This window comes from Papaver somniferum, chromosome 1 (genome assembly GCF_003573695.1).
Source record: "Papaver somniferum cultivar HN1 chromosome 1, ASM357369v1, whole genome shotgun sequence".
In the NCBI taxonomy this organism is placed as follows: Eukaryota; Viridiplantae; Streptophyta; class Magnoliopsida; order Ranunculales; family Papaveraceae; genus Papaver; species Papaver somniferum.
In genome coordinates, this window is record NC_039358.1 from 23,241,753 (window position 1) to 23,253,018 (window position 11,266).

An 11,266-nucleotide genomic window follows, 5' to 3' on the forward strand; every position below is an offset into this window, starting at 1 on the left:
GAAATCACCTACGGTTTTTAAGTTTTTATTTTAGTTAAAGGATAATCTAGACATTTTGTACATGTATTAGGATATCTCATAACCATTTTTTTGGGATTAAGAATCCAAATGAAACCCCTGGTGTGACGCCCCAATAATAACATTCATTTAAAAACCCCACATTATTTCATTCTGAATCGCGCTATTTCTTTTTTTACCCAGGGAAGGAGAAAACCAGGAAGCTATTGAAGTTTTTTATTTTACAGTTAGTGGATTCTTCTTTTGAATGTTTGGATACAGATACTAATGACGAGGAAGATTTGAAGTCCATTTGATTCCTTCCTGTTTGTTCTAAGGTAAGATCGAGTATAGAGAGAAATGGACTATAGATTTTATGACTAACGTTTTCGAATTTTGTGTTCAGAAAATTCCTGATTAACAATTTTGTTTTTGGATTTAATTTACAGAAGTAGCCATTGGAGGTGTTTCGAGTCTCTGTGTTTAATATGGAGGAATTCGGAGGAGAAGAAGTAATTAATTTCTCGCTGATTAAATGTAAGTATTACATTTCAAACCGTTGATCTGATATTAAGTTACGAATCCCAGAAGATTAGTCTTGGAGTATATCTGTTTTTAGCCATAGCTTGGTGGAACCCGATGGAAGTTGGATGTTTCCACCGGGTTGAGATTGTGAGGGATCCGTTAGATTTAGAGCAGTGAATCGGTTCATGATTTACGTTTTTAAGATATACCGAACAACAAACACGAAGTTGAAGTAATGATACACACACCCCAGGTTTGAAAAACATGTCACGGCTCAGGTCACAGCCACTGACGTGACCGTTATAGCGCGTTTTGACGGGTATGAGCACGTTTTGGACAAAAAACACGTTAATGAGAAAATAAAAAAGAATTATGATTTGAAATTCCTATCTAACAGTTACAACGTGCATGAAAACAGTTATAATGGGTCTAATAACATTGTTATAACGTTTTCTATACATCATTATTTTATTTTTTTAATTTTAAAATATTATTTATAATTTTTTAATCTTTAATTTAAAATATAGAAAATTGTAATTGTAAGACTATTTTTCTCTCTTAAAAAACAGTTATAATTGATGTAAAAACGTAAAATTAAAAAACTTGTCTCAAAATGTTATTTAGAAGGAAAAACATAAAATTTAATTTAAAAAAAATAGTTATAACATGCGTGAAAACAGTTATAACGGGTCTAAATAACGCTACATAGGCGTGATCGTTATAGCGGTCGTTTTTTCAAAAATACCGGAAGTTTTTCAAACCTTGGCGTACACCATGTCGCACGAGATCCTATGAAGTCTACTTTTTTTTTTGTTTGATCATCACCTATGAACTATGAAGTCTACTTAGCCCCATGCTTTATATGGTCCCACGGAAGGCGCGTTCTTTTTCTTTCTAGCTTACTTTGAGAATCTTTACCTAAGATCCGATTGAACATTGCTTCGAGATTGGTGCAACAAACCAAGTCAGCTGGATATAGATTAGAAATGTTGACGGTGCATTGTCGTTTCCCTTTAAATCTTGATTTTTTAATTCTAACAGGCAAAAGGACATCAAATAGATGTTGGAAGGATCTGATGGTTGCCATGAATTATTAGAGAATAAAACGGCTCAATACGGGCCCTGTAGTTATCATTACAAATAATGCACTAGACTAGATTAGTACTTCGCTCAAGGGCCAAAGTTGTTGCATTTGCTTGCCTCAATGATCGTATGCTAAATAATTACTTACTGGTATCTACTTCACTGTGGGTTGGTAGTGGACAGGTAAGGTCCTATCAGCTATTCATGCATCAAACAACCTCTGGACAGCTTTCTCCGGCTAGCGCAAATACTCTAGTCTAGCTGACATTTGTAGTTGTACATCATGTGAACACATTCTTGCTGTTCGGTAGTGGGTACAACACAGTAGTTACTTCTTGTGGCGGATACCAAGTCATAGGACTGTAGTTACTTCAATTGAAAGTGGTAGACTAGTCATGAAAGTAACACAGACACAAAACATGCACGATGTCACCGGTTAATCCACTAGCTGGTTAGAGTTAGATGATGGAAGGCTACAAAATCCCAAGTTGATTAAAATTCCATTTGATTACTTCTACGTCAGGTGTGAAATGAAATCGGAAAATGGGTCATTTGTCCAAATACTTTTAAAACATGGTTTTATGGATGAGTAAATATTAATATGAGTGAAATGGACACCAAAAAGATAGCAAGAATGTAACTTGATTTATCCTGACTTAAATTTAAGAAAGAGCGAGGATGAAACTGTATGCATCCTGATGTAAATTAAAAATAAGAAAAAGTATTTGAAAATGGGTAGGATGAAACTGTTTACATCTCAGCTATTTTTACATTCTCGTCCATTTAAACAGTATCAAATTTTACATGTCTTTCTCACCCAGAAATTGTTGATTGTGGTCTTTTTAACCAATTTTGTGAAATGCTTTCAGCTTACGTAGGCTACTCGTGTGATAGAAAAGCCAGCTACACGTAATCGCAAAGATTAAGACACAACTAGTATAAAATCTTCGAATCTTTTATTCAACGGAAATGCTATTCACCTCTCTATTCTCCACCTCCGTACTCTGCTCCCTCCAATCTACACCACACATCTAGCATTTAAATCATATTCAGATAGAAGTGGGATTTATCATTTCCCAAATGTGGAGTTTAGATTGGAATGAGTAAAATAGGGAGGTGGAAAATAAGGAGTTGAATAACACCACCCTTTATTCAATTTAATTTAATCTAATTTAATGTTACTACCATGTGAGTTGATGATTCAATAAATTAGAAAAGTCGGTTTTCATATACCAGTGCATCACATCACAAATTCGTAGAATAGTCAATTCTATATTTGCCACCACCAAAATTTTGCATTTATTATATTTCCTTAAAAGCACCAAATCGCTCTAATCCTGGAAAATATAAATTGAAAAATAATCGTCATATTCCTTCTTTTTGATAGACAATAGAAAAATTAGTATTGGCTTAATTAGCTTGATATTTTAGGGTTAATTCATTTGCCGTTTCCGTAACAGCTTTTGGTTGCTTAAATAAACGCGTTTTGTAGTCTTTCTCTGTTTCTTCTTCCGCTTAAACAACTTTTCCGCTTCTACTTCTTCTTATTCTTTTTCCCGCTTAATCAAAATAAAAAGCTAAAAATCCACTACCAGCGTTCTTCTCCATTTAAGCGTTAAAGCTACAAGTACTTTTATTTATTTTTCTTAAAATCGACTTCTTCTTCTTCAAATTCTCAATCATCCATCCATACTTCTTTTTTCTTTCAAATCCACTTTCTGTGATTCCCTCTCATTTAATTGCTTTTACTTTCTCCTATTAAAACTCTATCTTTGAACTCTTAATCATTGTCGGATTCTCTGTTAATTGCCTTCTTCTTCTTCCTTTTGCAGAGTATGGATTCAAACAACGTAAGTGGTTTAGTTAAAAATTTCACTAAAGTTCTTCGCTTTAGAACAACTACAAATGGAGTTGGATCTAAAGAGAGAATAAAAAAGAGCAAATTTCAAGATAAACCCAATAAGGATTCAGCTTTTGTTGTCACTGGTACTCAATCATTTGAAGATGACAAAGATGAGAAAGTTAAAATCAAAGCTTCAATTGAAGCTCTACTTTCGAAACTTTTTGCTAGTATTTCTGCCATTAAAGCTTCTTATGCTCAAATTCAGATATCTGAATCTCCTTATGATCCTGATGGTATTCAATCTGGTGATGAATTGGTTATCAATGAACTAAAAAATCTATCTGAACTAAAGCAGAGTTATTCGAAGAAAGTAATCGATTCGTCTCCTCAAGTTACTATGTTATTAGCTGAAATTCAAGAACAACAGTCTCTCTTAAAGACATATGATATCATGAGTAAGAAATATGAGTCCCAATTGAAGCTTCAAGATTCTGAGATTACATTCCTTAGAGAGAAATTGGAAGAATCTGATGAGTTAAATAGGTCAATTGAACAGAGATTAAACCCTAAAGGACCTTTATCAGTTCTTGATAATCTTCATCTTGATGACTTAAACCCTACTCGTTTTATTACAGTTCTTCGGCATACCATTAAATCGGTTCGGATCTTTACTAAGTTGATGCTTGAAGAAATGGTAACTTCTGGTTGGGATATCGACGCAGCAGCCAATTCGATTCAGCCAGGTTCGGTTTATCTGAAATCCAATCACAAATGTTTCGCTTTCGAATCATTTGTATGTAGAATTATGTTTGATTGTTTCCAGTATCCCAACTTTGCTTTATTCAAAGAATCTCTAGCTGAACAAAAACAACAGAATCTTCAATTCTTTCAGACTTTCATGGATTTCAAAGAGCAATCTCCGCAAGAAATTCTAAGGCTGAATTCAACGTTTAGGAAGTTTTTACGTGTCAAGTACTTGGACGTGGTTCATCCAAAGATGGAGTTTTCATTCTTCGGTGATATGAATCAGAGAAATCTTATAAACTCCGGGAGGTACCCCGAAACGAAATTCTTTACTAAGTTTCTCGAAATGGCAAAGATGGTTTGGCTTTTACATTGTCTTGGCTTTTCATTCAATCCTCAGGCTTCAATATTTCAAACAAGAAAAGGTTGTAGATTCTCGGAAGTCTTCATGGGAAGTGTAAATTTGGACGAGTCTCACTCTCATCTTGGGAACCCTCGGGTATCATTCACTGTTGTTCCCGGATTCAAGATTGGTAAAACCATAATTCAGTGCCAGGTTTATCTATCAGTTGGGTAAATTCATATGACAAAAATTACTCTAACCAAGGAACATCATCGTGAAAGAGTACACACGTGAAATTTATGTGACTGCTGATGCTCTGTGAATTCAGAGTTTTGCTAGAGGATGTACTGTTGTGTACTGAAAACTGAAAAGCTGATAGTCATCTTTGCTGTTTTCCAGAGGGAGAAAGAATCATCATCGTCATGAGTTTGGGAGTGCGAAGATATTTTTCTGATGGACATTTTTCTTAATACAAGTAGAATAGTGACAGAGTTGGGTAATTTCCGTGAGAATAGTGCAATCTTTTGGCGACCATTTCATGTAAAAGTATCTTGTATATATGTGTTTGAAATAAGTTAATGAAATCCTAAGAATTATGCAGTGCACTATATACTTGAGAGAAATGTAACTTGAACAAGGAAAATGTGCACCACCGTATCAGCTGCATTCTGTCCCTGCAGAATGCAAGAGTTGAGTTTCTCAACACAGGAGAGTCATCAGTAAGTGTGCAAGGTTGGTCATCCCCTTTCAAGTTTCAAGATGTACATAATATCTTTTGGTATGTACCAACATGAAATCATTAAATAATTTTGATAGTCTAGTTATAAGCGATTCTTGAATGGAAATCACTCTTTAACGCCCTTATCTGCAAACAATGAAAGCTAGAACTACTTAGGGTTAGGTTATCTTAAGTTTAACTGAAGAATAGAAGAGTTAAGAAGAGAAGACAAACTTAAACAAGACTTTTGTATTATTGATTTCAACTTACAGAGATACATAAAAGCTGGGCATATATATACATGAGTATCTTGGACTTTAAGCTAATGTGTTTTCCTAATTGAAGACAATTTCTTAATATACAAGGAATACCAAAGATAGTAAACTCTTAAAAGAGAAACTACCGTGTACATTTTTGGGTCACAATGTACACGTATTATGTTGTGTTAACACCCTCCCGCAAGCGTAACGGGTTATTCTGAACCGTAAGCTTGAACCGTAAAAGAGAAAACCGATCTTTAGAAAGTGGTTTGCTGAATATTTCCGCAATTTGATCCTTAGATGATATTAAACGAACATCAAGAAGCTTGGAAGCAACTTGATCACGAACGAAATGATAGTCAATTTCAATATGCTTTGTCCGTGCATGAAATATAGGATTAACAGTGAGATAAGTTGCACCAAGATTGTCACACCATAAAATAGGAGGAAAACGAGTAGATATACTTAGCTCTGAAATGAGTGACTGAATCCACATAATTTCAGCAGTTGCAATAGCAAGTCCTCGATATTCAGCTTCAGTACTAGAACGAGATACTGTTTTCTGTTTACGAGCACTCCAGGAGATAATAATTCCACCCAAATAAACACAATATCCACTAGTAGAACGCCGATCATCAAGAGAGCCAGCCCAATCAGAATCAGTATATGCACTGAAGGATAATTGTAAAGAAGGTGATGGTCGAAGAAGTATACCAAAGGTACTTGTATTCTTGAGATAACGAAGAATACGCTTAACTAAACTCCAGTGAAACTCGGTAGGAGCATAAACTGACAAACTTTATTGACATCATATGCAAGATCTGGACGAGTAGATGTTAAATATTGCAATGCTCCAACAATACTACGATATTCAGTAGCATCAGTTAATAGAGTGCTACGATCAGAAGAAATATCGCCAGAAGTACTAAGTGGAGTGTGAATTGGTTTGACTCCATCCATTTTTGCTCGAATAAGAAGATCATGAGCATAATGTTGTTGAGAAAGAAATAAACGCGAAGAAGTACGAGTCGCCTCAATGCCAAGAAAATAAGACAAGAAAACAAGATCTTTAATTACAAATTCTTGTTGTAAGCGAGTGAGAATAGAAGCGATACCTGTGGTACTGGAGCCAGTAACGATAATGTCATCCACGTAGACCAACAAATAAAATAGTACCATAAGTACCATTGTAAATGAACAAAGACGAGTCACACTTTGAAGTAACAAACCCAATTTGTAGCAAAAAGGTATTAAGTCTGTGGTACCACGCACGAGGAGCCTGTTTAAGTCCGTAGAGAGAACGATGTAATTTGCAAACATGTGTAGGAAAACGAGAATCCACATAACCCGGAGGCTGTTGCATGTACACCTCTTCTTGAAGTTCTCCGTGTAAGAAAGCATTCTGCACATCAAGTTGATGAATAAGCCAATTGGAAGACAAAGCTAATGCAAGAATAATACGGATAGTGCATGGTTTAACAATTGGACTGAATGTTTCTGAATAATCTATTCCTTCTTGTTGATTGTAACCTTTAACAACTAAGCGAGCTTTAAAATGTTCAATCGTACCATCATCCTTTCGTTTAATACGAAATACTCATTTACATCCAATAACGTTCATAGAAGGATCATATGGTACTAGTGATCAAGTACCGTTTCGAATCAATGCATTGATATCGTCATCGGATGATGTACGCCATTTTGGATCTTTATGAGCCCGTGAAATACAAGTTGGTTCACGAAGTGAATCACATACCAACGCATATTTGGATTTGGGTTTAAAAATGTCGTCTTTATCCCTAGTCACCATTGGATGTGTCGCAAGAGCAGGTACTACAGCTGAAACGTGATCACTGGAAGCTGCTGCTGCTTGTGTGGAGCCTAATACGTCCAATGAAGAGGTATAAGCTGGTGCTGGAGACTGGTCGTTGGTTGAAGACGAATTCGAATTTGAAACAGGTACCGACAAAATATTATCTGAGGTGGTAGCATGACTCTCAATGGGAACTGGTTGTTGACCTTGATGAAGACCGAGGAGCCATCAGTTGCTGAACAGGTGGAGACTGCCTTGTTGGAGATCGAGGAGCCAAAGAACCAATTGGAGACTGCCTTATTGGAGACCGAGGAGACGTTAGTTTCCGAACAGGTGGAGACTGACGAATCACAGATGGAGATGAAGCATTATGTGCAGACTGAGTAGAAGTACTTAATTTATCTGGAACTGTGCAAACTGGAAGCGACGGAGAAATAGTGGAACGGGCAACCGAGACTGGTGGTAATGGAACAAACAAAGGTAAAGTAGGAGTTACCTGAGAAGTGATCGATGCCGGTGAAGGTGATGATACAGACGCAAAGGGAAAGGTAGTCTCATCAAAAACAACATGAAGACTTATGTATATTCGACCCATAGGAATATGAAGGCACTTGTAACCTTTGTGAGATGGACTGTAGCCAATAAAAACACAAGGAGAAGAAAGAGGTTCCGTTTTGTGAGATCTATATGGAAGTAGGTGAGGATAACACAAACAACCAAATACACGAAGAGAGTTATAATCCGGTGGAAGACCAAAAAGAGCTTCATATGGAGAGGAGTTATTAATAGACGTCGAAGGAACACGATTCATTAAATAACAAGAAGTATAAAAAGAATCATACCAATATGAGGACCGTACAGAAGCCATGTTTAGAATCATAAGACCAGTTTCACGAATATGACGATGATGACGTTCTACCAAACCATTTTGTTCAGAAGTATGTGGGCATGAAAATCGATGAAAAATACCAAGTTGTTGAAGATGCGGAGTAAGTTTGCGATACTCAGCAGCATTATCAGATTGAAATATTTTGATCTTTCGATTAAAAAGATTTTCAACATGCTTTTGAAACCAAAAGAATATAGAAAAGACATCAGACTTCTGAGACATAGGAAACATCCAAGTAAAACGACTAAAAGCATCAATAAAAATGATATAATATTTGTATCCTTCATTAGATAAAATATGAGAAGGTCCCCACACATCAGAGACAATTAAATCTAATAGATTGGAATAATTAGTTTTACTAAGATTGAAATGTAACTTATGACTCCTATATTCATGACAAGATGAACAAAAACTAATAGTCTGACTTGAAACCGGAAGAGAAAACTGAGAGACGACTTTACGAACTGTACGCATCATTGGATGTCCCAATCTAGAGTGCCAGTCTTGTAAACTAGTACGTTCTCCTATGCAAGCTTTAGAGGATTTAGACGAATCATCAAGTTGATAGAGACCACCCTTCCTACTGCCGCTAAGAAGAACCTTCCCGGTACATCGATCCTTCACAAGACAAAAATTTGGATGAATTCAAACAAAACATTATTATTAGTGGTGAGACGGGAAACAGACAAGAGGTTGTGAGAAATTTGCGGTGCAAAAAGAACATTACGAAGCTGCAACTTACGATTGGGAGTTCCCAAAATAGAGGATCCAACACTAGAAATTGGAATAGAAGAACCATTACCCATCTGAATTTGATCAGGACCAGTGTACTCAGTTGGAAATTGAAAACGAGAAAGATCATTAGTTATATGATCTGTAGCACCACTATCAGCAGTCCATGGAAGAGATGGAAGTATGCCTGTTTGAGCAGTGTATGCGCGAGGTGCAGTGGACGGTGGTTGACGCCGAGGTGGCGAAAACTTCTATCAAAACGATTCCAGGAGTCGGGGGCTTCATGGTTCTTACGGCCACATAATTGACACGGAAGTTCTGGACGAGCACCACGTTGAGGTTGGGATCTGTTGGTCACAGGGGGGCGAGACGAAGTAGCATATGGAGCAGGAGAAGAGCCATATGGTGCAGAAGAAGATCCATACGGTGCAGGGAAGCGAGACGAGTGAGAACCAGGTGAACGAGATGGTGCAGCAATATTCACAACGGGCTGAGAGGCTAATAACTTGGCCTGCTGTTCCATTATAAGCTCAAACATAAACAGATAGGTGAGGAAATCCTCTGTGGTTTGAGAACTCATATTGGTAGTAAGAGATGTAACTATGGCGTTGTAGGAGCTATCCAAACCAGCAAGAACACAATGGCGCAACTTCTTATCAGTAACAGTGCTATCTGCTGCAGCTAGGATATCCACAATATCTCGAGCACGATCTATGTATGCTCGCATAGTTTGAGAACCTTTCTTTAAAGCTCGTAATTCACAATAAAGATGATGAATCTGAGCATCAGACTTGGAACCATAGAGAGATTCGAGAGAAGACCAAATTTCTTGAGAAGTTGTCAGGCGATGTACATGGCGAAGAGTAGCTGGAGTAAGTGATGAAAACAGCCAGCTAACTAAGATTTTATCTTGTTTTCTCCATGAAAGAAAAGCAGGATTAGGTAAATCATCAGCAACAGTAGGTGCAGAACAGGGTGTTTTACCAGTGACATGACCATCCAAATCATATCCTTGAAGATAGGGTAAAAATTAGGAACGCCATAGAGGATAATTGTTTTCTTCTAACTTAACAGTGATTATATGATGGGGTTGAGATAATTGAACAGATGCCATGATTGAAGATTGTGAAGAAGCAGAAGATGACATAAGAGCAGAGGTTGTAGAGGAGATTGTAGAGGATTCGGTTGACATGGTTTGAGGATCTAGAAACCTAGCTGATACCAATCTAGAACTACTTAGTTAGGTTATCTTAGGTTTAAATGAAGAAGAAAAGAGTTAAGAAGAGAAAACAAACTTAAACAAGACTTTTGTATTATTGATTTCAACTTACAAAGATACATAAAAGCTCGACATATATATATATACATTAGTATCTTGGACTTTAAGCTAATGTGTTTTCCTAACTGAAGACAATTTCTTAATATACAAGGAATACCAAAGATAGTAAACTCTTAAAAGAGAAACTACCGTGTACATTGTTGGGTCACAATGTACACGTATTATGTTGTATTAACAATGAACAGTGAACACTATCTAGGATAAATTAAATTTAACATTGTCTAGGAAAAAATAATTTTTTAACGAGGCATGTATGAGGTTAGTCAAGAGAATATGCCACGGTTTACTGGAAATGTGGTATGCTGACTGATATTATCATTTGCCAGTTACTGCACATGGCATGAACTTCTCTCGCTTCCAGGATTTGCTTTCATGAAGGTAAACAAATTCATTTAACTCACAGCCAAGACAATGGTTTTACAGGGGCGTATTAGGTCAAGATTTATATGGATAAAAATGGATACTATTTACCCGAATCTAGTCGATTTATAATGTTTCTTAAAAAAATCTTCATTTTTATAGATATTAATTTTGGATTATAATGGATTGAATTAGAATTAATTTAAATTTATCAAAATTAAAGTGGATTACCAAATCGTAATATAGTTGAAAAAATCAAGGTCATCATGTTTCCCTTTCAAGAAAAACCTTCATAAGTTTAGGTGATGGTGTATGTGGTAGCGATGGAGGTTGGTGGTGGTGGTGGTTGTTATTGTTGGTGGTGGTCAGTGGTGGTTGTTGTTGGTGCTGGGTGGTGTGTGGTGGTGCCGGTGGAAAAATATAGCATGTTGTTACAAAAAAATAAATAAATAATTGTCCATAAGAATCCATGAAACTCTTGTGGTATGGATTAAAATTATTGTGAGATAAATAATACACATACTTTAGCTACAAATATATCTATAAGAATCCATATATATCTTGCACCTCAACTATCTTAAGAAATCCTAAATGAATTGAAATACATAAGATACTTGTGG

General features: G+C 36.3%; 1 protein-coding gene across 1 annotated transcript; it reads left to right on the forward strand.

The window, feature by feature from the left end:
- The first annotated feature begins 208 nt into the window (after positions 1 to 208).
- On the forward strand, positions 209 to 5,143 carry LOC113281292 (protein GRAVITROPIC IN THE LIGHT 1-like). Its single transcript, XM_026530006.1, has 3 exons — positions 209 to 335; positions 447 to 534; positions 3,438 to 5,143. Exon 3 carries the CDS (start codon positions 3,441 to 3,443, stop codon positions 4,767 to 4,769), a length of 1,329 nt encoding a protein of 442 aa, XP_026385791.1. The 5' UTR covers positions 209 to 335; positions 447 to 534; positions 3,438 to 3,440; the 3' UTR covers positions 4,770 to 5,143.
- The last annotated feature ends 6,123 nt before the right edge of the window (positions 5,144 to 11,266 follow it).

Coding starts and splice junctions, on each gene's coding strand:
- LOC113281292 (XM_026530006.1), top strand. CDS start 3,441: ATGGATTCAAACAACGTAAGTGGTTTAGTTAAAAATTTCACTAAAGTT.